A 26536-nucleotide genomic window follows, 5' to 3' on the forward strand; every position below is an offset into this window, starting at 1 on the left:
TCTTGGAGATCATAGTATATTATGTTTAGAGAAGCATGTGTAGATTTATACAAGATATGAATTGTATTAGCATGCCTAAGAAATATGCTAATTGTATGGAGTTGATTCTTGAGCCTTGAATTTGCAAGGATTGTTTAATAAGTCATTGGCATGGAGACATAGATAAAAAAAAATCAACGAATGGATTCTAGATTGAAAAAAGAAAGAAATATACTGTCTATCAGGTGATGTTGGGACGGTGAGAATTGTCCCTAGATGTTCGAATACAGACGAAATGCCGTCAGATTTATTTTTTAAATAAAGGGATGTGAGATGCAAGAGGGTATTCAAATAGTTTCAATTGAACAAGAAATAATTAGCTAATTGAAATATATAAGAAAGAAAAAGTTTATTCACGTTTTTACGTTAAGACTAATAGTGAATTATAAAGCAAGCTTCCGCATTTAACTAATTAAACATATTGCGCTTAATACCATTTTGATGTTAACAAACCGGTTCTAGAACGAGATGTTACAAGGGAGCAAAATATGAGGAGCAAATGTTATATTTGAGGAGCAAAACTTCTAATATCATGCAAGCGTACACGTCAAATAATACAAGTTGCAAAAAAGTTGATACAAATAAAATAGATACAAATGAAATGAATATAATAGTTGGGAACAAAATAAAAAGATGAGAGCAAATATGTGTTAAGGTGTGAACCGTCATACGGTTGAGGTTAATCAAATAGATACTTGTTACCGGCTCAATTGAATAGATCAATGATTATAGAGTGATAATGAACCGGATTTTTCTCTCTAACCATAGTTTGAGAACGAGTTGATTATAGAGTGATAATTAACTCGTTGAGAACAATGAATAATTTTTCAGCAACAAAAGTAAGATAAATTGCAATGATGAAAGGAAAAAAAAAATTATTATCAATATACAAAAAATAATAGTTAAATAGAGATAACTTTAATCTAATGATAAAAAGGCGAAGGCTTGGATTCTGGGTATTTTTCAAAGTTTAAATCGACAATAACAGTAAGAAGACTAACATGAGGTTGTGGGTGATGACTTCCGAAACTTCGAATATATCCTGCTCTACAAATGGATTTATAATTCCCTTCCAAGCAGAACCAAAGAAAATTGATTATTTGAATTATACGTTCAATACAATTAGATATCCTCATCATGTTAAGCACATTAAGATATCTACTAGACAACATAAACATATACAATCAATTGAAATGGGTAGGGAAGCAGCATAGGCTCTTTGACCAACATCAACTAACCTGGATAGTAGTACCCATTATAGCCACCATTAGCATAAGGAACATCCTAAGCAGTAGTCAGGTACTCATTATGCATATCACCTACTTTAACACTACCTGGTTTATATTAAATAGATGAAACACATGGTGTTACATCAGATTAGGGTTTGCACCCACAGGAGGAACCTGAAGAACATACACATTCACTTTAAATAATGAATAAGACAACAGATAACATACCATGTTATTTCAAATTAATAACAGAATAAAAAAAATTCAACAATCCAAATGCAACATACATGCAACGAAAGTACGATTAGAATGGGAATTACCACATTGGAATTACTGAGTCCCTCAGTTGAAGAATCTACAAGAAGCTTCTTTGGAATCATTTTATCCGCAGCTGTCAAAAGCAGTAAAATCAAAACAGTAAAAAAACTACTCTTTTCTTCTTTTCCATACTACTTCTTAGAACATAATAATAAAAAATCTCTTCTTCTTTTTTTCCTCTTCAACTTTGTTAACATGCATAAGAGACAGAACAAAACAACAGAATAGAAAAGAGGAGGGAATACAGTTTGGAATTTGAGAAGCCATCAACACTCAACCTCAAAAATCTTAAGTAATTCACACCCAAAAACCCAATTCAACTAGACCTTCCAAGAGACCAAGACATGAGTAGAGTACTTGATATAGAACTGGGAAGGGGAATGAGAAACAAAGTAAATAATTGGAAAACAAATTATGTGAATGGAACCTTTCTTTTTCCTCACTGATTCAAACAAAAATCAAGGGGAAAAAAATCAGATTCCGCCAGAATTGGAAATAAAAGATTATGATTTTTGAATTGAACAGAACATATACAGAGGTCATGCCAAATCATAGGCATAATAAAAAAGGAAAGAAAAGAAGAAAATGGCATGTAACAAATTTAAATAAGGAAAAGAATCGGTGATTGGTTTCACACATCTTTAGATTTATAATTTGAATTCATGAATAAAAAAACTAAACATAAATAAATAATTTAATATAATAATTTTAATAATAAATAAGTTAATTTATAAATAATAATAATTTCTTATTTTGTATAGTATTAAATATATTTAACTTCATAATTAATAATTGCTATTTTACATAATCAAAACAATATATGAAAATTAAGAAAAATACTTACTTGGAATCCTTTTTCCCGTGCACTAGTTCTAAAATTGTCTGCAACACGACTGATGAATATTTATCCTAATCAGAATAAGGAATAACACAAGGAAAAACAAAAATCTGCTCTGAAAATTTCAAGGTTGTGAAAACATTAATGGTATGTTTATAATTACAGGGATTTTTCAATTATGATCCATTTATAATAATCCCAGGGAAGTACAGAAATTCAAATTTGTGAGTGAAAATGGTATCAGTTACCACATAGCTTGTCAATGTTTCATAGCTTGAGAGCCAATCCTTCTGTGAATACTTGGAAACAATTTCATAGTTTGACCAAGTTGGAAAGATAACAGATTGCTAAGCTGAAACAGTCAAGCAGGTTAGCTATATGTGAGGTGGCTTATTTTTCATCAAAAAGAACCTTAGCAATATTGCTGTGAGTAGCTGAGTAAGATGTGAGATAGTGAAGTTAAATAATAATTGAAATATGGCATCAGCGATGCTGCCAGCTTTTCAGTGCCAAAACTACTTCCACTTGGCTACTCACAGCAAGAGCATCAAAATCTTTTGGGGCTTATTTTTCTTATTGCCTCTGTCCAACTCAGTTGCATCAAAAGCAATTGTCAAGAGCTTACCGGGCTTCCCTGGGGAGCTACCATTTGTAATTGAAACAGGGCCAGTATGCACAATTATGGCCTGAATTGTTAATGACCCTAAAGAGTAAATCTTAATTAGAGATTTAATTTAAGGATTTAAATGCCATAATTAGATTCAGTGAGTGATTTCGAGTATTTTGACTGTAATCATGACTATGTTATGAACAGTGCGTTCTGCCGGAGAATTTGCAGTTTGTGAATTAACCGGTAGAGCTTAAATGAGTAAAATGATTTCAGAGACATAATTTGACAATTTTGACGTCATATATGAGTTCAGAACGAAAAATTGTATAGTCTGGCACTTTCCGTGAAAATTTCGGGAATAGTGTTTTCTACCGGGTATTTTGTACTGCTGTTTAAGCAACCGGTAGAGTCCAAAAACAAATAATTGATGAAATAAGAATAAGAAAGTCCAATATATGCCAAGCAAGTCAAAATAGACCCAAGAATGATAAGTTTATAAGTTTTAAGTTTCGGATGCAAACAGTTCATAATTAATGAACCACAGTGCATTTCGTCAAAAACAGTGCAGAAACGGTACTGTAAATCATAAATATGATTCCTTAGGAAATAAAAATTTATGTAAATGAGTTCAGAAAAATAAAAATATGTCCGTAGCTATAAGTTAGTTCCGGGTCCGTTGAGTTAAAATACGCGATAGAAAAACATCCGACTAAAAAGCCACATGTGCTTAAAAGACCAAGTCACTCAAGTCTCACTATCCAAATCAGTTTCTCTCTCCTCTCATCCCTCACAAACCCGAGCTGCACCTTGGAAGAAGGGAGTTAGGGCTTTGATTTTTATTTCTTTGATTTCTCCCTAAATACTCATCCAAATCCTTTGATCCATACATGGAAATCATAGGAAAAAGTCCAATGAATCCATTCCACCTATCAATTTGAGCCATAGTTGAGAGTGTGAAGAGTTCTTCCTCCCTCCATTTTCGTGTCACTATTCATCAAGGAGGAGAAAGTGTATTTTGAGAGGAGTTTTGCTTGGAGATGGCTCCCTAGACCTTGTACAAGCTATTGGAGGTAATAAAACTCTATTTCCATGGCATTATTTTGATGTTGTGAGCCATAAAAATTGTAAGCATGTGTTGGGTGGAAAAGGAATGAGTTTAAAAGGTAATGTGATGATAGATTTTTGATGTTGGGTATTTAAGCTTGTGGAATAAGCATGTTTACATGTGTTAAATAAAAGAAAATCCCTTGTGTTGTATCCCCTTGATGTTTCGGCCATGAGGGGGTGAGGAGGGGAGGATATGAAAAATTGTAATTCATGTATTTTGAAGTGTAGAGTGTAGTAATAAGTAGAAAAATGATGAATTAGTAAGGATCCTTAAAAGAGGAAAAATCATAAGAACCATACCTCTATGTTTCGGCCTTGTGGGTCTTTTGAGGGGTTTGATATTCCAAAATTGAAATTGGAACTTGATGTATATATATTTATGTATGCGTAGTTGTCAAATTAAGTGAAGGAATGAAATGAAAAAGAAAGAAACCCTTGGCTTCTGCTTATGGATTTTGGCCTTATAGGGTAAATTAAGGATGGTTATATTATGTTTTATTTTGTTAAAATGTTGAGCTTTCAATACATGAAATTAAAAAGATTAGGAAGTGAAATGGTTTGAAAGGAAATTATGGAAAAGTATCTGGATTTCCTAAGGGTAGGTCCACGGCCTTTTGAAGTAAAATGGCATGATTTACGTTGAAAATTCTTAAGGGAATACTTGATTAAATTAAAGAACATCAACGGTTATAAAGTGGTCTAGACTTGTGTATTGGCATAGCATTGGCAAAAATATAAAGAAACGAAAAGGAGCGATAAAATGTATGCTTTATGAAAGGGTCATGGCATAATATCATTTTATTGATTTTGTTGTAAATTCTTCTCTAGCTGTGCCTAGGGATTGAAAAGGAGTGGAATTTTATTGAAGCGATATAAGTAACTTGTGCAACAAGTAAGCGTATTGGTAAAGCTTCAAGAGGTAAGCTCTATGTTTAAGGAGTCTTTTCTTACTTGAGTGCTCCACCATGGTTGAGGAACTATGGTTAGACTGTGCGACTGTTGTTTTGATGCTTTGTATAGATGCATTCATATAGAGCTATGTGATAACATGATATGACTTGTTCTGATATGATTTCTGTAGTGATGTATGGTACACTGATGTCTTCTTGGGCTTCTTGGGGCTTCCCTGGGATTGACGATGTACACCTCTGACATGTTCTGGTTCCGCTTGGGGTCCTCCCTTGGGAACACGTGCGTTGATTTCCGCTTGGGGTCCTCCCTTGGGAATGACGGCGCACGCCTCTGCTGGTTCCGCTTGGGGTCCTCCCTTGGGAACACGTGCGTTAATTTCCGCTTGGGGTCCTCCCTTGGGAATGACAGCGCACGCCTCCGATATGATATGGATATATGCTCTGTTCTGTTATGATATCTGCTATATGTTGTATTTGTATACTATGTATCTGACTTTCATGCAGGAGTGAGCCAGGGGTATGGAGAATTCTCTATAAACCTGGAGCTTATTGAGATTTGTAATCTCACCCCTCTTTGGGGACATATTTTCAGGTTCCCAGACTCCCGGTGAGCCCTCATTAGGCAGGGACGCGACACGTGGCTGAGACATTCGACGGACCAGATTTTGAGTGGTTGTAGGCTACTACTTTTTGGAGTGCATTTATGTATTTCGTATTTTCTTATTTGATGGATCATGATGTTAGATCCTTTAGTGTGTATATGGCTTGTATATGTCTTGTACATGTCTTTCAGTTTGATGCATGTACACTTTTGTATTCAGACATGTTGATATGACTATGTAGTATTCAGTTATGTTTATGTATTGGATTGCATGCTGTTAGATTTGCGGCACTGAGCCAAGTTATGCATGCGCCCATGGATGGGTATCTGATTATATTTGTATGACTGGTACTTCTGGATTGATGTGTTGTATAAACTGTTTATCAGGAAATGCTTCTGAGTGGGATTGAAAAATCCCCAGTTGTCCGATTTATAGAGGAAACTCTGTCCGATTTTCGTTTACGTCAAATGAGAATTTAAAAAGAAAAAGAAAAAGAAAAAGTTAGCTCGTATTTTTCGTAAGTTAAGTCTTCCGTTGTTTCTGTTTATATCATATGCATGTTAATTGAACCGGCTCGAGACGGGGATGTTACAAATTGTTTCATGAAATGGTCATGAAATTTACAAGTAATTAAGGCAACGTTAGGTAGAAAGAGAAATTGAAGAGAAAAGAAGCAAAAGCAGATGCACCTAGAGCACGATGTCGTCCAAATACATTAACGTTTCCTTTCTTTTCTCTCCAAATCCGTTGTACCAAACATAGCATAGGATACATACAAACAGATGAAAACATGTTTATGAAGAGAAATTGCACCACACATCACTAATGTTAATTAAATTATTCAGAACATATATGTTTGCATGAACACTTTAAAATTGCTTGAATGCTAGTTCATCTACAGAAAATTGCACCTGCTGTCCCTCACCAGTACGATAAAGCACATCCATGTTAAGATCCGGATTCTTGAAGACAGAATCAGAATGAGGATCCGAAGCCAAACCAAGCAACTCATCCTTACAATTGAACACAAATGAAATATTACATGATTAAAATTAAACAATGAGCAGCTCAAAAGTATTTTCAGCTAAATATAATTAGTAAAGTAAAAACTTCAACTGCGAGGAGAGGAAAAAAAAGAAAAGGAAGGGAAATAGGGTTTACATCAACTGGAAATAAATAAAACAAAGGCAAACTGCATATGAAGTGAACCAATTTCTGACATTTAATATAAAAGAAGGTAAATAAACACAGAGGAGGAATGAATAGGCATCGAAACCTGAAAGTTCCAGAAGTGAGAGCCTACGAAGTTTGCAAAATCACCAACTTGGTTTGTTACAATTTCTTTCATCTTCACTTCCTGTCAGTTAGTCAGGGAATAGCATATTCGTTGCATTAATTGCTTCCGAGCAAAAAGAAACAGCGATTTTATTCCGAAATTAAGCAAAGAACGAAAGGGGAGAAATGTACCTTAGGTTAAAAACACTCTCCAGTTCCTCAATCTGCCGCCTGATCTTGTGCGACACTCCTTACGTTAAAAACACTCTCCAGTTCCTCAATCTGCCGCCTGATCTTGTGCAACACTCCTTCCATTAAAAAATGTTCCTCAAAATCGAAAAAATAAAAGAAAAAATAAAAACAATTGAAAAAATAAAATAAAAAATTAAATTCTAAGGAAGCGTTTGGTACAGGAGAAATTTTTATTTGTCCGAGAATCTCAATTTTCAAAAATATAATTTTTACATTCAGTTTACGATAATATTCGAAAATTTAAAATTTAGAAAAATTCAGTTTCCTTAGAAAAATATGATCTAGTATGATTTTTGCTGCAGAAAGTATTAGACATAACTAACGTATACGTTAGTAAGGTTATTTGCAAATAACAATGGATGTTGCTTATTTTACATATATCACATGCATTAAGATTCGGCGGTACATTGTTCTAACATAAGCACCAATACATATTGACTTACAAAAGTACATACTAGATCACCTGATTTTGTCACCTGCTTACAGATGACAAATTAGGTGAACATCAAATTCTAATTACAAATATATCTACAAGTGTACTTCTATTACAACCTTGTATATAAAGTCTCATTCAGCAGCGAAAACAGCATCATCTCTTACGAGCCCTTAAGTCCTCTTACCTGTATGGGTTATACATTTCAAAGGAATGTAAAATTAGAATAAATCCCATCAACTTCGAGGTTTTAAGCTACAACCCTATTCAGTAATACAAGTATAGAGAATTCTACCCTTCTATATCTTGACTTAATTTCATTCACAAAAATCATATATTTAAAGATTGTACATTATTTCACCTCACCAATAATAAAGTTTAATTCCTTCACAAAATATAGATACTAAATATTTATTCATGGCATCATTCCTGTTCCCTTTTCACTAGGCTAAATCTTTGGGGGCAACACTCATTTTATTTTGATTAGCTCAAATGTTTGGGGGAAATTATTTGTGTCAGGCTTGTATGTGGACTGAGCTCAAAACCAAGACACACAGAATTCCCATTGCCGTACCTTTGGGGTTTGTCCCAGTATTTTAATTCTAAGGTCACCCAATTGGACCTTTGTGGGTTTATCCATTGTTTAATGTCATAGACTTAAATAAACAAGAAAATTGGAGATTATTTTTTTCAACAACACACACAGTTCCCATATTTAAAAAGATCATATGATCAAATATCACATTTCTTAAGCATTTTTTGTTGATTCTTCTTCCATTGCAACAATTTCCTCAACTCCACAAAGACACTATATATTAAGCATTACTAGATTCCCAAGATCCTGCAATAGTGACTGTTAGAAATAGTGGTCAATACTGTGTTCAAATGTTTCACAATTATATATCTAGACTTGTACCTTTCACATAAAACATTGTTTCCAATGAACCTGTCTCTAACTGATAGCTCTTCCGGTCAATGAGTATTTACAGTACACTTGTTGACAAAAAATAAAGAGATGATAAAATATCACATCTCTGCAAGAATAAAGATTTCAAATTGCAAAATATATTGTGACGAAATTGGCCATACCACAAATTCTATTGCTCTTCAAATGTTGGACTCTGTAACATGCAACCTGTTATATCAAATTAATATATCAAGAGACAAATCAAAAGTATTTTCCTAATACCATAATTTCTCCATCCACGGAATCAGAATACGGATAGTCTTAAATCATTGAAAAGTAAATGAACTCTTGGATCAGCACATACCTTAGCTTATCTTCAAACAAGGTCTTTATTGTTTTATTCAGGTCACCCTCCCAACGAGATTCATTATTATTTTCTCCTATTTGTACTTCTTCAAGTTCAGGTGTGCTTGTGTCTCCCAAAGAAAATATTTCCATTCGAGGGCATTCTTTTACAACAACTTCTTCTAACTTTGGAAACATAATGGAGCACTTACATGAGCAAAACCTGTGCAGACTTGGTAAAGAAATAAGTTCTAGAGTTTGCAAATTGAAAAATGCAATCTCATTGTTTGTCTCATCTTCCTTTCCATTCACTACATCCTCAAATAAACAACACTCTTTTATCTTCATTGTTGTGAGCTTGACCAGATTTTTTGCTGTTGAGCATGTTATCAAATTTATCAGCCCTATGCAGTTTTCTACCTCCAAATAGGTCAAGTTGTTAAAGGCAACAGAGGAAGGCACCAAATTTATCAAACTGGAACATTGAACAACATATATGTGTTCAAGACGTTGAAGAATGGGGTCGATTTTGAATCCTTCTTTACATATATGTTGAAGTTTATGCAGTTTACTTAATACCAACTCTTTAGGCCTTGTGCTAATTTTGATTTGTCTTTCCTCACCTATAAGTGGTCCGTCTTGGAATATCTCTGTGAAGGAACTCCCTTCAACCTTTAACAATTCCAAATTGGGTACATTTTTAAGGAACCAATATGGGAAAGTGTCTTCTTCATCGGTGAAATCTATCAGCCAAATTCTTTTGAGTTCGGTGAAATGGTCCCCTGAATACTGACTTTGCAATATGATGTCAAAATCTTTATTAGTCAGCGTCAACCGCTCCACATTAGCAAGTACCTATTGCATAAAAAAATTAGAACTAAAGTAATCTACATTTTCCTTCTCAGTTTAGACAAAATAGAATTCTCTTTCTCTCACAGTAGAATAAAAGCAATCTTCTAAAATAAAAATATAGTTACTGCAAAAAATTCCAAAACATAAATATTTAATTTGTTTTCTGATGAAACTGTGGAAAGATTAAATAAATAACAACAACAAAAAAGTAAATTACCAATCAGCTTAACTTAAAAAAAAAAAAAAATTTGTTTTTCTCAGGAGACCACCGAGATATGTTAATTGAAAAATTTCTCTATACCAAAATCAATATAAAATGAATAAAATTAAAATTAGGGCATGTAAAAATCAATCAACACAGCAAGGATAAAATTTTGCACTACCCATACCTCTTCAATTGTGAAAAGAGGTTGATTAGATGAGACACGGAGTTTGTCATCCCCGGCTCGCTCTTCGTAGCTCATAGGTTGTGTCTTAAATAACTGCAATTTTTCACAACGCAACACAACTATTCTTTTTAAGGATTTACATTGAAGAGAATGGATCCCAGTAAAGAATGCCTTCAGATTATGCAATCGTATAAGTTCAAGGGATGTCAAACGAGGGAACTCAAATTTAATTTCATCCACTGTTCCTTCGTCCTTGGCAATAATTTCTTCAACCCCACAATCATGCACTTCAAGATCTTGAAGATGTATCATATCTCTAGCTATTGAGAGTGGAAAGAGGCTTGTTAACATTTCACATTCAATAACCGATACTTCACGTAGATTCGGAAAGCTCAGATTTCCATGTGGGTCTTCCTTCCACACATGCTTTAGATTCGGAAGACTGGATAATTTTAGTTTTTTTAACTGAGTAGAATTCTCCACTTGAATATCTGTTTCTGATTTACCTTTCACATCAAACACTGCTTCTAATGAATAACATTCTCTTACATCTAGTTCTTCCAAGTTCATAAGAACTTCTAGAAGATTCAGTTGGAAGAGTACTTCGGATAAAAAATCACAATTATGAACCACTAGATGGGTCAAATTGCTGAATACATTGCTATGAAGTTGGCCATGCCATAATTCTTTCAGCTCAGGATATTCAGATAATTTCAAATGTTTCAAAGTATAGAATGCCACCTGTGTAAACAACTCTATTAAGTTAGTCAAAATAAAAATAATTCATTTAGCGAATATAATTCAATAGTAAATTATAAATGTGGAGTTATACTCTTTTAACATTTTATAACATTAGCCTTTTGAATTCTATTTGGAATTTGAAAATAGAAGAAAGAAAGTTCTATTTGTTCAGACAAGGATATAAATTCTAAAATATAGACTTATAATATGCCGCCAGTAATAATAAGAATGCAAGTGTTACGTTTAAATTCAAAGCTTTTAAAAAAATTTAAAAATGGCTAAACTGGAGATCTTCTTGCAATGAAATTTTGGTTTAAGTAAACACTTCAACAAATAAGCTTTCTTAGGTAATACCCATGTGATTATTAGTTTTTGACAAAGTGAATGAATGGTTGTTACCCTCTGCAAAAGAAGAGTAAAGGTGATTTAGACTGAGGATTTGTGTCTACGTCTCTCTTTCACTTGCATTTTTCTTTGTGGAAGATTGGGATATATATACTGGAAGAGAGAGTTGTTCTTATTGTTACGAACTGAAAATCAACCATCTTACATCATTGATTACGGGAAGAGAGTTGCCTTATTGTTAAATAGGAAATCAATTGGTAAATAAAAACATACCTTATCTTCAAACATGTTCTTTATTGTATCATTTAAGTTCCCATTCCAGTGGCATTTTTCATTATTTTCTTCTATTTTCACTTTCCGAAGATTTGGTGAGGTTGTGTTTCCTTCCGAGAAAATCTTCATGCGAGGACATTCCCTCACAACTACTTCTTCCAACAATGGAAACCTTAAGAAGCATTTACTGGAGCAAAATTTGTTGAAACTTGGCAAACTTTCCAGCATCAATATTTCCAAACTGATAAATGCAATGTCATATATTGTCTCGTCTCCCTTTCCGGTCATTATTTCTTCAAGTGAATTGCACTCTTTTACCTTCATTGTTGTGAGTTTGACCAAACTTCTTGCCGTAGGAGATGTAATTAAGTTTATCATCCCATTGCAATTCATTATCTCCAAATATGTCAAGTGACTAAAGGTAACAGAGGAAGGCAACAAGTTTTTCAAACTAGGACATCCATGAACAAATAATTCTTCAAGAACCAGAAGAACTGGGTCAATTTGAGGTTCTTCTTCACATATTTGTTGAAGTTTAGGTAAATCATACAGTTCCAATATTTTGAGCCGTGTGGAAATTTTCTCAGTTACTAGTTTTTCATCTTGAAATATTTTCTTGTAGGAACTAAATTCAACAACTAGGTGCTCAAGAGTACATACATCTTGGAGAAACCAATATGGAAAAATAACCTCTTCATACTTAGATAAGGCAAGCCCAAGAAATGTCATTTTGGGGAAGAGGACACCTAAATTTTGGGCGGCATGAAATATCGCATTAGCATCCTCATGGTTTATTCTCAACCACTCCAAATTTGGAATCACCTAAAACATAAATGAAGCACAATTTATTTACAAGAAGTGAATATTTACTATTGACTAAAAAAAAAAAAATTATTTACCTTTGACTCAGAATACTTTTTTTTTTTTTTGGAACGATGACTCAAAGTACTTCGAGTTACCGCGGTACATTCCTTCTTTTTTTTGGGTAATTACCATTGTACTTTCCATAGTTTCATCTAAACCTATTTATGCCTCTCTCTATAATGACATAATCAGAATACCTTTAAACATCATAAAGTACGATATTTAAATCACTTTTGATATAAAAGATTTTTCCCTCTGAATTTATTGGGCTTTTTTACCCTTATAATCATTTATTAATAATTAATTATCAAATTAATCTTCATTATAAACTATTTCGAAAATTTAACCTCCAAAAAAACATAACATCAATCTGCCCATATTTGACCGTTGACCACCGAGCTACCCGGGGACACCCCTTCCTATCCGGGTATTTTTTGAAAATTTATGCCTATCCGGGTAGGGAGGGGTGTACCCAAGTATAGTTCTTGACATCTGAGAAATTGCTTGAATTATTTACCCGAGTAAGGAGGGGTGTACCCGGGTAAATCTCGACCAGAAATCCCAAAACCGAAGAGAAAGGCATCCAATTAAATAGGTAGCAAGTAGTGAAAATGGCATCGTCCCAAAACCGGAAGGAACATTGTCATGGAGTAAGAGAATCTGAGTGGTTTCAATAAGATGATTTTTGCGCTCAACCTCATTTTGTTGAAGGATATACGCACATGAAGTTCGGTAAAAAGTGCATTCTAAAGAATTTTGGTAAAAAGGGAACAATAATTTTTCTGAATAATTCATATTTCTTTCTTGCTTTTCATCAAAAGGATTAATACAATATATAGAGAATAAAGGCTTTACATCAGATTAGCCTTTTTGCTAAGATGAAGGGTACAATCTCTGTAAATCAGCTACACACTAATTAGGAAAGAAATCAGCATTAAAAAAGGGAAACAAAATTGTAACAGATTAGGAAGAAAATAAATACTAATTCAAAAATAAATAACTTCAGAATAATTTCTAGAAATCAAGCAACGATGGAGCGTATTTATTGGGGCGCAATCAATGGGGATCAATTATTGTGGTGCATAACAACACATTGAACTGCCATAAATATTTGAAATAGTTGAGATAATATTCGAACGGTTTTGGGGTTTCTGGTCGAGATTTACCCGGGTACACCACTTTCTACCCGGGTAAATAATTCAAGCAATTTCCCAGATGTCAAGAACTATACCCAGGTACACCCCTCCTTACCCAGGTAGGCATAAATTTTCAAAAAATACCCGGGTAGGGAGGGGTGTACCCGGGTAGGCTTGGTGGTCAACGGTCAAACATGGGTGTAACATCCCGAGCGCTGACGAGGGCGGGGAGTGATCGCCGGTGCAAAGAAGCACGGACAAGGAGCGGCTACTGACAGGCTTCCAGTGGGGTTATATGCATGAATGAATCGAATCGACACCCGAAAGATAGGGATACCAAAGACTTGCAGGTATGAGACTGCACAGTTTGGGATAGTTTATAAGAATTAACTGGTACTACCTATACTAACAAGATGCATCTACTTTTCGGTAGCCCGAAACGGAAGAACTCCATAGTTAAACGTGCTTGACTTGGAGCAATTCTGGGATGGGTGACCTCCTGGGAAGTTTTCTCGGGAAGTGTGCGAGTGAGGAAAAAGCACACTGAAAAGTCTCGTGTTAGTATGTGGGGATAGTAATTGATCCTTGCAAGTTACCAGGCGTTACAAGTGGTATCAGAGCAGGGCCTCTCTTCCAGTACGGTGTGGTTCGAGGACGAACCAGGCGGAAGCTGGTGGGCATGTAACATCCCGAGCGCTGACGAGGGCGAGGAGTGATCGCCGGTGCAAAGAGGCATTGACAAGGAGCGGCTCCTGACAGGCCTCTAGTGGGTTACATGCATGAATGAATCGAATCGACACCCGAAAGAGAGGGATTCCAAAGACTGTGCAGGTATGATACTGCACAGTTTGGGATAACTTATAAGAATTAATTGGTACTACCTATACTAACAAGATGCATCTACTTTTCGGTAGCCCGAAACGGAAGAACTTCATAGTTAAGCGTGCTTGACTTGGAGCAATTCTGGGATGGGTGACATCCTGAGAAGTTTTCCCGGGAAGTGTGCGAGTGAGCAAAAAGCACACTGAAAAGTCCCGTGTTAGTATGTGGGGATAGTAATTGATCCTTGCAAGTTGACATGCGTTACAAGGGGCAGATTGGTGTTATATTTTTTGGGGAGGTTAAATTTTCGAAATAGTTTATAATGAAGGTCAATTTGATAATTAATTATTAAGAAAGGGTTATAAGGGTCAAAAAGCCCAGTGATCATAGTTTGAAAATATATATTTAATAATTGTTTTGGCTTAATTTTCAGAAATAACTACAGTTACAAAATTCCTCCCTTGTAAATATGATTTGCTAAAAAAAAAAAAAAAAAAAAAAACAAAGATGATGAAGTTTTACACTAACCTCTTTTCTACAATAGTCAAAACTGGCTGATTTATGATTTGTTGAGTCATTTAATTCCCAATCTAAATAGGGCTAATGTTCCAGAATCAAATACAACAATATTTTTTGGAATTTCATGATAATAACACAAATGTTTAGAGTCTAACATAAGACAATGATTCAGACATCATTTACCAGCTTTAAGCTTATAAATTATGTCTATATTAATGATTTTATATTAGATTTTTATAATACATCTCCTCACTTAAAGTCTATTTAGCTTGAAGGGTGAACAATGCTTAAACTCACCTACATGTGTTAAGAAATTTCATTATTAAATATTTATTAGAAGAGAAGAATGAGGATATTAAGGATCAAACTCGTGACCAATTGTTCATGAATGTTGATGCCACGTAAAGATTGGTAAGTGATGTTTCTATTAATAGTTTTATATTACATTTCTCTACGTAGCCTTATCTACAACAAAGTCCGACGCAAAGCAGCTTTTGTGCAAATTTATATGCGTTAATTTATATGCTACGTACCTCTTCAACGCTGAAAAGAGATTGTTGCACTGAAACTGGGAGTTTATCATCTAGAAACCTTTCGTGGCTACTTGTAGATAGAGTCTTGAATAAATTCAATTTTGCACACCCAGTAGCTTCTATTTTTCTCAAAGACGGACATGCTAAAGTATGATATCCTGCATAGAAACCCTTGAGTTTTGGTAAGCTCCAAAGCAGTAAAATATTTAGTTCATCAAACTCAAATTTGGGAGTTGACCACGTGGATTCTTCCATCTCTGCAACAATTTCCTTCATGTTCCCACAAAACTTTATGTAAAGTTCTTTGAGATGCGAGCAGTGAATGGCCACAGAAAGTGGAAATAGACAGTCCAAGCTTCCACAACTTATTACATTTACATTTTCTATATCATGGAAACCAAGAATTCCTTGAGGATCCCTGCTCCATGTCTTTTTCAGCTTTGGCAAATCTTCTAAAGTAATTGTTTTCAAGTGTGTTGTATCCTCTATACAGCTCTTTTCATTGGAAGTCAATTCGAATATCTCTTCCACTAAAGCACAATCTGTAACCTCTACCATCTCTAGATTATTGTATGTTTCCAGGACTGAAGAAGGAAAAACCACTACAATTTTCTCACAATTTTTGACTTGCAACGTCTTTACTGTGTCAAATTGCCAGTGCCATATCGTCTCCAAGTTTTTCATGTCCTTCAATATGATTGTCTCCAGTTTGGAGAATAGAACCTATGATTCACAATTTGAAAAATTAGAAATAATTAACTTGTATTATGGTAAATATTTATCTAAATGCAAGTTTGGAATTGTACTATTGTTCCAAATGGTAGAATTACCATACCTCATTCAGTGCAGAAGCATCATTGTTTCTCTCTTCAGTGGCTATTATCTCATCCATCAAATGACATTTACTAATTTCAAGCCGTTTGAGGCTATTAAAACTTCCAACCATGGTAGACGAGAATAAGTACTTTAGCTCACCACAATTCTCCACAATCAAGTTTGCCAATTTGGAAAAAGAAGGTTGACTGCCATCCCAAATTTTGTTCAAATTGAGTGAGCTCAACTTAAGGGTATCCAAATTAGGGAATGCAACCTATATAGAAACAAATTAACAAAAATCGTAATTGAAAGTTTATAGTGACAGTGATGAATAGCAGTACCCATTTCAATATAGGGGAATATAAGAATCATGAACATTTCTGCAACAAGGATCCAGTTTCGTATCTTGATTTTTTTTTTTTTTTTTAAGCGTGAAATCCACTCTTGATTTGTGTATGCAGGGAAACAAAACATTGTGTTAGAATAAAATTGGAACAGGGATAAAAAGTATATTTTTGCTAAATTAAATTCATTTTATACTATTAAAAAACCGAATAGATTTTTTTATTTGAATAATTTCTCTTCAATTTCACACTTGGGTTAACAGTTCTTCCATGTAAATTAATACTATAAAATTTTATATTAATGATATGAAATTACATTTTACTCCAATAGGAGGTTTAAATTGATCCACTATTAGTATAAATTTTTTTACACTATCATTAAATCATGTGTTGACACGCTACTAACATAGTTTGAGTTTTCAAGTAGATATTTTCAGTCAAGTAGTTATTTGCATGATAATGCTAACAAATTTTACACTGACAACTCTGTTAATTATCTAATATTTAATATCGAATATAAAACATGATTATGATAATAATATTATGATTAACCCAACGTTATTTCCCCCAACAAAAATTATAAACCGTGATTTTTTCAAAATACCAAAGTATAAATATTCCATCTTAAACACACTAAAGTAATAATTCAAAAGATGTATGAATCAAAGTTTGGAATAAAATTGTATTGATGAAAATTTGTTTTTAAGCAGTAATTAAGTTTTATGAGGATATCTTACTGACAGTTCTTGTGTCAATCGATATAGTATCTCTTTCTTGAGCATATCTTCAATACTTCTGGAATAGGTTTAAGGTTTATGGACATACCGCTACTTCAGCCAAGTCAATTTAGAAATGTTATTTTGTTTAATTAATTAAAACAGCTTAAATGTACCTAAAAGATGTAGCTCAGTTGGCAACACATGCTGAATAGAGCGCGCACAGAATCTGAATTCAATTCCCACAAAATATATTTTAAAAAAGGGACGAGGAGCTTTAATTGTGATTAAATCCAGACTAAAGATAAGTCTCATAACCACCTCAAAGAGATAATTAGAGTTTGGTATAAAAAAAAATAACTTCACTGTCTAAATAAATATATGTTTATTGTCAATTTGTCAACTAATTAGTCCGTGTGATTGTGCATCTCATAAATTGAGTTTCTACCACTCATGTTCTTGTCTTTTTCTTATCTTTCTTATGATTCAACTTATGCTGAAAGCATAGAATAAAATACTATATTGTCATAAAATCACTTGCCTTTTAAGATTTTAGCAAGTAACATCTATGTAGATATTTTATATCCTTTATTTCTAATGGCATAAATGTCTAAATAATAACATGTATATATTTAAATACACCTGTCAATTTGTCAATTAACTAATCCGCAAGTGAGATTATGTATGTTACAAATTTAAAAAATTATAATTTGCATTAAAATTAAAATTAAAGCAAAATATCGTACCTGAGCACTAAAAAAGGGTACAGGAATACTAGTCTCGGACCTTTGATGCTTGGTTATGGAGGATTTTAACTCATAAGAGAAGAAATTATCAAGTGTCCGCAAATGTTGTAAAGTCAAAGAATTCAATGAAAGAAACTCAATCTTATCATTATCCGCACTTGCACCGCAATCTCCAAACACTATCTTCTTCATAGAATTGCATTGACAAACTTCGATTTGGGAAAGTTGCAAAAGCCCTTTAGCCATTGAAAATGAGAGAAGATATTCTAATTGGTTACAATTTTGGACTTTGATGACTCTAAGCTTGCCAAAAGAATTAACTGCAAGTGGACCATGACATATCTTCTCCAAGGTTTTAAGATTGTGAAGTACCAGTTTTTCCAAGTTGAGAAATGAAACCTGGACTTGATTCCTACCCATAGAGTCAACAATGTGCATCATTTTAGCATTATTTTGGATATGGAGATGCTTCAACAATGGGAATCCTTCCCCATTCAACTGATAAAGCACATTTGAAATTCCATGTACTTCATCCAAGTACAAATTTTGGACCCTTTTAATCAATGCTTTAATCCCATACTCCAAATTTATGTTGGTACCAAGTTTGAGCTTTAATGTTTTCAAGTTCTCATCCTCATTGTCAGACCACTCCCATACATCTCCTACAACTATTTTATATCTTTCCAGCTTCTCAAACATCAAGTCCCTTGGCAAAATCAAAGCATCACGGATTTGTAAATCTAGAGCAGTCAAGTTAGACAAATGTCGAAGCTCGGCGAGGCTAGCATTTTTGTTTTGCTTAGCTGAATTCTCCACCTCCCACTTAATGGAGGTATTGCCCATGTACAACTCCTCCAACTTAGTCAAGCTTGATATGATGTTGGGTGGTAAGACTTCGATCCCAGAATCGCTCAAATCAAGCATTCTTAGTTTAGTCAATTTTCCTATTTCACTTGGCAATTTGCTCATCGAAGATTTCCAAAGGTAAAGAATTTCTAAATTTGTCAAAGCTCCTATTTCTTCCATATTTTCCAGAATACATAGATACAAGCACAACGTTTGAAGATTAGTTAGGGATCGAAAAGAAGTGGGTAGCGAAGACAGGTTTATGTATGTTAAATCTAGCACTTTGAGGCTTCCCATTCCCTCAAAAATAGTATCAGGGATTTCTAAAGAACGATTAGCACCAACCAAGACAAAAAGCTTCACGTTAGGACAATCTAACCTTTGAGGAAGCTCATGACACGCATCTAATATGATCTGCTCAAGAAAACTGTTGGTTGACCATTCATTCAACTCGGTCTTCTGTTGCACCACAAATGCATTTCGAACCTTAAACGCAATGGAGATAGCAACTTCACGTACAAGGTCATGCATTTGGATATGCTCGCTTATGTTACCTTCGAGCAATAAACAAGATGCCTTCAAGGACCCAATTATTTTGTAAAGTCTGTTTCGTGCACCTTCCACAGTATTTATATGCTTGAATATGTCCAAACCCATTGCAACTTTCAAAAAGTACTCTGCACTATTTTCTGGTCCTATGACAGCAAAAAGCAAGAAAAGTGCCTGCGTTTCATCATTTTCCAATGATTTGTAACTCAACTCCAAAGCAGAATAAGTCATTGCATCCATCCCCTCATGATCAACACTTTCTAATTGTCTTAACGCATCATTCCAAGCACGAATATCCTTATTTTTCAATGCTTTTGCTACCGTCACCAGCCGAATAGGCAAACCTGCACATTTTTTTGCCACTTGAGTTGCTATATCTTGAAAATTGATATCCTTAACTACATCCCCAGCCATAAGTTGAAATAAGTTCCATGTTTCTGCTTCACTTAAAACTTCTACTCTGAAATTCGGTTGAGCATCCATTTCGACTAGCACATCTTGATTTCTGGAAGTCATCAACAGTTTACATGCATTATGTTCATCCTTAGAAGGAATTCCCACTTTCTTCAAATCAAGTTTGGTCCAGATATCATCAAGAACAAGAAGGATGGTTTTCTCTGCTTTAATTCTCTGCCTTAGGCGGGATGCTCTACCAGCAACAGTCTCCTCATCAAATCGCAGACCCAACAAATCTGCAATCTCCCCTTGAATTGTTTTGAGGTCTGGAGTTTTGGATACATTGGCCATAACTACTTCATCAAACAATTTGTCTTGCTTAGCAATATGAGCAACCTCCATCACCATATGGGTCTTACCCATACCACCTAGCCCATAGACCCCAATGTTGTGTACTTTAGGGTCTTTAAGTGCCTGCATAATGTCCTCCTTAATTGACTCCCTTGTCTCAAGCTTTTCACTACCACTTGTGCCAGAAGAGGAGCCTACTCCATCCAGAGGTGGAAGGTACGCAACTCGATCGAACTTCGCTTTTCCTTGTACTTCAACAACCTCTTTTGCCATATTTGTAGCTTTGATACTAAGTTGATGTCGTAAAAGCAAATTTGGGAACAACCACCCAGAGCACCCAACATTTGCACGGTGAGGATCTTCTTGAAGCTTATTTGCCTCTTCAATGACCTCATTCACCTTCTCCTGCCATTTTTGCACATCAGTTTCAATTTCTTTCCCGTTCCTTCTTTCTTCTTCAACCTTAATATGATCTTCAAGCTTCTTGAAATTGCCATCGTAGAATATCAAATAACCCGCTTGTTCTATAATAGGAGCATATGCAAACGCTCCAACTCTTCCAACAACAGACATAAGAACATTTACAAAATCCATTGTTTTTCTAACCCGCTCTCTTCCTTATGACTCGAGTCTGAAAATCCAACAAACATTATTTTGGATGAGGATGCGATGAGGAAACATTTCAAAAGCACATACTGAAAGCACCTTACATTGATGTAAATATAGTACATGAATTAAAATATACATGAATTAAAATATTTATAAGTTACAAGATAAGTAAAAGCAAAAACTAAAGACTAAATTACTAAAACATACAGTTTGACTTGCTAATTAAAACAATAGCCACTATTATGAATAATTGTTTGATATTTTCTTAAAATAAATTTAGAAAATAATTTCTTAACATAATTTTTGTGCAAACATGTTACAATCATTAAAGAGCAGGACACACTTACATATGTGAACGGAGCAAATAAACAGATTCACGGGTAGTTTGGGTTTTGTAGGTAAAATTGGAAATATTGACGGCACCTTCTTTAAGTGATGTAAATGGGCAAAAAAATTAAAATAATGTAATTAATTAAAATAATTACGCATTTAATGCTGTTTTGTTAAAAATTACACATCTGTTGCACAATGAGACGCCCTCTTTGGGCGTCACATGTGACGCCCAAAGAGGGCATCTCATGTGCAACCTATATATACCCCACTTTCCTTTTTTCACTCCTTACTCATTTACCTCTCCAACCTTTCTCTAACCTCTCTCTAACCGCGGTTCGTAGCGAAGCTCTGCCAACGTAGGTAAGGTCATAATACCTCATATGTATACATTTAAATTACAGTGCTAGTTAGTAATACATGTTAGGATTGATTGTATATTAGAGACTTGGAACATTAGGATAGTCACTTAGAAATTTTGTGTCATGCTATGAATGTTGTAATGATATAGTAATATTATTATTACGTAGTTATTATTATTACTGATTTTTAATTATGTATTAGGGTTTAGCATATTAATTAGTGATTTATAAATAGTGTTAGAGACTTTGTAAATTTCGTATGTATGATGTTATTAATGCGGGAGTGCATAACTTTGTAGTTAGTTAAGGATAATGGCTGAGTCATCATCTTCTTCGGGATCTGATTCGGATGTAGAGCCCACCGATCCCAGCATGTGGATCATACCTGGACCCTACAGGTGGGAGGTCCTTCGTCAGAGGACGCAGAAAGGTCATATTTCACAGCGTGTGTGGAATACTGAGCATGTAAGAAAGATTAAGACGAGGCGTGGGAAGCCACAAGGGGGCCCACCTACCGGTGCTATTCCACAGGTTGTGGAAGAGTACCTCAGACAGGCGGGTTTCATACATGTTGCCAGGATGCAACATATCCAGGTATGTTATTTATGTCGTTTTGTATTTATGTAATTAAATAATGTAATTCGTTAACACGTGATAACTGCGTAATTTATCACAGATAGATACATTTTTAATTAGTGCTCTGGTCGAGAGGTGGAGACCAGAGACACATACCTTTCACATGACCCAAGGTGAGATGACGATCACCTTACAAGATGTGGCAGGCATCTTGGGCTTGCCGACCGACGGTACTGTCGTCATCGGATCGACCTCTGAGGATCGGCACGCTGCTTGTGCTGGTGTTTTTGGACATGTTCCAGAGGCCGGTGAGTTCCATCATTCTGGCGACCTCCGCATCTCATTCTTGGATCGACATTATACCCGGTGGACTGATCATGAAGGGAATCATGCTGCCGAGATCTACTTCACAAAAGCTCACATTGCGCGGATGTTGGGGACTTGGTTGCTGGCGGACAAGTCTGGAGGTAGCAATTTTGGTTGTCGGCTTGTCCCGTTGCTAGGTGGAGGATTTGAGGACATTGGCCGATTCAGCTGGGAATCTGCAGTTTTGACACACTTGTTCAGGAATTTGTGTGAAGTGACAGATGCCCGTCGAAGCGACATGGGTGGTTGCCATATTCTCCTTCAAATTTGGGCATGGATACGATTCCCACCCATTGCTCCACCCCTTCCTCCTCATCCACAGTCGGGCACACATTATGGATGCCGGTACGATTTATTTACTTCATTTGATTTCGATAATGTATGGTTAATACTGTATGTACTAACTGTATACTTCTTGACTTTGGACGATTATGTATGGTTGATAATGTTTTTGATTGACAGGTTTAATGTTGTACAAAAGTTTAAACCTCATGAGGTCACCCATTATCGGGCAACATTGGACACACTCTGTAGAGATGAGGTTTGGTGTTAGATACGTACGGTGTTGTTATTTGTCTATGGGTTTATTTTTTTTTTGTAACTCTATATATTGTTTCACATTTTGTTTGTAGGTGGTGTGGCAGCCGTATATAGAATATGAGTGGCTTGACGTGACTCCAGAGCAGCAGTATCTGTGGCTAGCTCCCACACCTATTATCTACTTCCACACAGTTGAGGCATGTCAACCGGATAGGTGCATGCGACAGTTTGGTCTTAATCAACCCATCCCAGAAAAATCTAGAAAATTGAGAGGAATACATGATCATACTCTACGGGGGAAGGTTGAAGAGAACTGGAGACGTAAGCTCCGGACTCACATTGATCGATGGAATACTAGGATTCAGCATATTGTACTGCCACCTCCATTATATGGTTTGATGTCACCTAATCATGAGTACATGGAGTGGTTCAGAGAGAGGGGAAAGCGCTACATATCACGGAGGGCAGCAAAGATAGGACTATTCACTATGTTTTGGTTATCGTTCTTTGCGGATTTATATTACGGTAACTAACAACATCAGCTAATTAATAATTCAAGCTTAAAAACATACATAAACGGAAAGTAAAAAGTCCAACATAACGGACATTACAATTCATGCAATAACATAACCAACAGCAACAATATGAACATAATATGCAAATCATTCGTTTCTCCCACGACTTGGACATCGCCGACGATTATGGCCGCGTTCCTTGCAAAGTCCACACCTGATACGGCTCTGGCTTGTCTCAACTTCATCCATCTCGTTGCGGATGCGAGTTGACTTTGGACGACCTTTTGCACGCAACATAGTACAATCAGGAATAATCTTTGCACCACTAATTTCAGGTATTGCTTCCTCGTTTCCGATTGGCTCCCACGGAAAAGAATAAGCCTCGACCAAGTTATTTATCAAGAAGACGTCGTCAACGTAAGTGAACGCACTCTGCCTAACACTTAACGCAGCAGCAACAGCGTGACTACATGGATACTTAAAGGCCTTAAACTTTCCACACTGACAGTATCTCTGTGGGAGGTTGACAGAATATGAACGTTCCCAACCTGTGTCAACCTCGAATACAGTATGTTCAACATTGTATGCACGAACGTGGTGGCCTGTTGCATCTACCTGGTTCTTCTTGACCAATTCAACAACATGTTTGGAGTGACAATGAGCTGATTGAAGTTGTGCAAGAGCATTTGTTCCTCTCTCAACAAAATATGCAACCAATCTGCTATGTGTATGCTTAACCAATGCTGTTATAGGCATATTTCTGGCCCCCTTCAAAACCCTATTGACAGATTCAGCCAAATTTGTTGTCATATGACCGTACCTCCGTCCTTCAATATCGTAGGCACGCGACCACTTTTCGTTAGGAATCGCATCTATCCACTCAGCAATTTGAGGACTACTTTCACGGAAACTCGCAAGATTCCTTTCAAAATCAACCATTGCTGGAGTATAACCTGCACAAATTGGACATAAACGAATTAAACATAAATTGACAGTCATAATGGAAAGAAATAATAAAGCATTCAGTCAATGAGTATACCTAAATTCTTTAACATCCGCTTCAAATCTTCATTTCGAAACTTTTGATTGAAGTTGCTTGCAATATGACGAATACAGAATACGTGATACGCATTTGGCGGCTGCCAAGTAGGGTTATTTTCCACAGCAGATATTATGTTTCGATGCCGATCGGATATTAAACATATGTTTGACATCGTAGTCACATGAGCACGAATATTAACGAGAAAATAATCTCATGCTTCCAAAGTTTCGCCTTCTACGATGGCAAATGCGATCGGTAAACATTCATTATTACCATCTTGGGTTGTTGCCACCAACAATTTCCCTTTGTACTTTCCATATAAATGTGTTCCATCAATTTGGATGACGGGTTTGGCAAATTTGAACGCCTCACAACACTGTCTAAACGTCCAAAAAATGCGATGAAAAACCTTTTTTCCAGAAACTAAGCTCTGCTCGGCATAAAGATCATTAGTTTGTATATGATAAAATGAACCTGGAGAAAAGCGAAGCATGTATTCGCACCACCTTGGTAAAAAAGCATACGATTCCTCCCAATCACCGTACAGAATTGCCATCGCTTTCTGCTTCGCATACCACGCCTTTCTGTACGAAACTTGAAAGCCATATTTAGCAGTTATCCTTTCTTGCACCAAAGAGATTGACACAGATGGTTCAGACTTTATCATCCCTGCATTGAAGAGGATATCAGTGTCTCGATAACATCGAACGAATTTAATTACACATTTGTGGTCAATCACACATTTAAAATACAAAAAGGTACCTATCACGAGATCTGCAATAACGTCCGCATCAAGCTGTCTATGACCCTGGGAAATGTGCTCATTCACACATTCGTGTTTTCCACCCCATCTCGTTATTTTCCAATTTTCACGAAACACCGGTTTGATCGCCCTTACGCGCCACGGACAACCTTGATCGTACGCACAACATTTCATGGACAACTTTGCAGGCGTGCTCTCAATTACAATGGCTTCTTGATGCTCCCTAATAAGGTTGTGCTTAAGTGCCATTTGGACATCTTTTTTTGTCGCAAATTCTTGATTGACAAATAACATGTCACCCAGTTGCCACGGACCTTGTATTGAAGCCGATCCAGACACCGAACCATCAGTACATGATTCTTCTTCGCTCTGATAACTCCAATCAATGTAAGAATAATGCGGAATTCCTTCCCAAAAAGGAATAACATATGTGTCACCTGCAATTGCGGGTTATAATTTTTTAATACGAACTTACTACTAATTCAGGCAACATTAAATCAGTTATTTATTCACGCAGTATACAAATGGGAACAATTACCTTCTTGTGGAATACCAAACGGAGCAGACGCAACGTCATTCAACTGCGGCATTTGCGCGACGACTGGTTGATGGAATATTGGAATTTCAGACGCACCCATCTCACGAGATTCATCTCCTTCTGAAGCACTAGCATCCTCCGCCAGAAGATGTTCTTCCATTGCCATATTTTCATCGTCATCTTCGTCGTGCATTTCCCAAGTCGGATCATTTTCATCTCCCTCAGAAAAGATACCAACTGGAGACGCATGAGCGGCAGGAGAAGCTGGAAGACGGGGAGAATTTAAATAAACTGACATCACCGGTATGCGAGCATTCTCCGTTGCAACGATGTCGACATACAACTCTAGAAAATCTGTCCTTGACTGGTTGCAAAATTCTTCCATTGTCGTCTCCAAGTCTTCATCGTCAAGCACTTTCAAACTAATGTATTTATCACCTTGCCACACCCTTGTCGTGATCTCAGTGATACATTGGTTGTCTTGAAGACTTAACTTCTGCCGAATTCTCTGATGCAATTCGCCAATGGTTGTGTTGCGTTGGATACGTGTCGGCCTTTTTTCACCTTCGAATATGACACCTCGTCGACCTTCTACCTTCCTACCATTGTAATATAACACAACACGAACAGAATCAGGATTTGAACTCATTTTTAAATAGAATTACAACTAAAATTCAAATACTAAATTAAAGATAAGGGAATGTTGGTGGAGAAGAGAGATATGAAGAGTGAGAGAGAAGATGTGTGAATTGAATGGAGGGGGTGAGGAAATATATAGAGCACACATGTGA

At 35.8% G+C, this 26536-nt stretch overlaps 2 protein-coding genes across 9 annotated transcripts; both read right to left on the reverse strand.

Annotated features, from left to right (window-relative positions):
• Positions 1 to 999: 999 nt before the first annotated feature.
• On the reverse strand, positions 1000 to 7213 carry LOC133307773 (uncharacterized). Of its 8 annotated transcripts, none has more exons than XR_009751090.1 (8): positions 7122 to 7213; positions 6931 to 7011; positions 6566 to 6667; positions 3050 to 3127; positions 2673 to 2776; positions 2431 to 2479; positions 1589 to 1659; positions 1000 to 1373 (listed from the first exon to the last, which is right to left on the reverse strand). XR_009751090.1 is itself a non-coding variant. In XM_061508331.1 (6 exons), exons 2-5 carry the CDS (start codon positions 7000 to 7002, stop codon positions 1407 to 1409), a joined length of 267 nt encoding a protein of 88 aa, XP_061364315.1. In that variant the 5' UTR covers positions 7003 to 7011; positions 7122 to 7213; the 3' UTR covers positions 1000 to 1277; positions 1374 to 1406. The 8 variants fall into 8 exon arrangements, 4 of the variants coding, with proteins under 4 accessions (XP_061364315.1, XP_061364318.1, XP_061364310.1 ...); XR_009751087.1 differs by having other exon boundaries at positions 1000 to 1442; XR_009751088.1 differs by lacking the exons at positions 2673 to 2776; positions 3050 to 3127 and having other exon boundaries at positions 1000 to 1442; positions 6580 to 6667.
• Positions 7214 to 8721: 1508 nt separating this feature from the next.
• Positions 8722 to 20698, reverse strand: LOC133307764 (uncharacterized). Its single transcript, XM_061508318.1, has 7 exons — positions 18119 to 20698; positions 16176 to 16430; positions 15341 to 16063; positions 11467 to 12288; positions 10108 to 10848; positions 8886 to 9721; positions 8722 to 8749 (listed from the first exon to the last, which is right to left on the reverse strand). Exons 1-7 carry the CDS (start codon positions 20696 to 20698, stop codon positions 8722 to 8724), a joined length of 5985 nt encoding a protein of 1994 aa, XP_061364302.1.
• Positions 20699 to 26536: the final 5838 nt, after the last annotated feature.

This window comes from Gastrolobium bilobum, unplaced genomic scaffold (genome assembly GCF_033153095.1).
Source record: "Gastrolobium bilobum isolate Gb01-03AN ecotype WA unplaced genomic scaffold, APGP_CSIRO_Gbil_v1 utg30702, whole genome shotgun sequence".
In the NCBI taxonomy this organism is placed as follows: domain Eukaryota; kingdom Viridiplantae; phylum Streptophyta; class Magnoliopsida; order Fabales; family Fabaceae; genus Gastrolobium; species Gastrolobium bilobum.

What these genes read in the sequence shown, in the direction of transcription:
- LOC133307764 (XM_061508318.1), bottom strand. Translation starts at nt 20,698, where the DNA reads ATGGATTTTGTAAATGTTCTTATGTCTGTTGTTGGAAGAGTTGGAGCG. An exon ending in TTGGAGATTGCGGTGCAAGT is followed by an intron (nt 16,431 to 18,118) that starts GCGGATAATGAT and finishes GTTTCTATATAG; the next exon opens with GTTGCATTCCCTAATTTGGA. An exon ending in CTCTTTTCAGCGTTGAAGAG is followed by an intron (nt 12,289 to 15,340) that starts GTACGTAGCATA and finishes TTTATGTTTTAG; the next exon opens with GTGATTCCAAATTTGGAGTG.
- LOC133307773 (XM_061508331.1), bottom strand. Translation starts at nt 7,002, where the DNA reads ATGAAAGAAATTGTAACAAACCAAGTTGGTGATTTTGCAAACTTCGTA. An exon ending in GGATGTGCTTTATCGTACTG is followed by an intron (nt 1,660 to 6,579) that starts GTGAGGGACAGC and finishes TGCTTTTGACAG; the next exon opens with CTGCGGATAAAATGATTCCA. An exon ending in GACTCAGTAATTCCAATGTG is followed by an intron (nt 1,443 to 1,588) that starts GTAATTCCCATT and finishes TATGTTCTTCAG; the next exon opens with GTTCCTCCTGTGGGTGCAAA.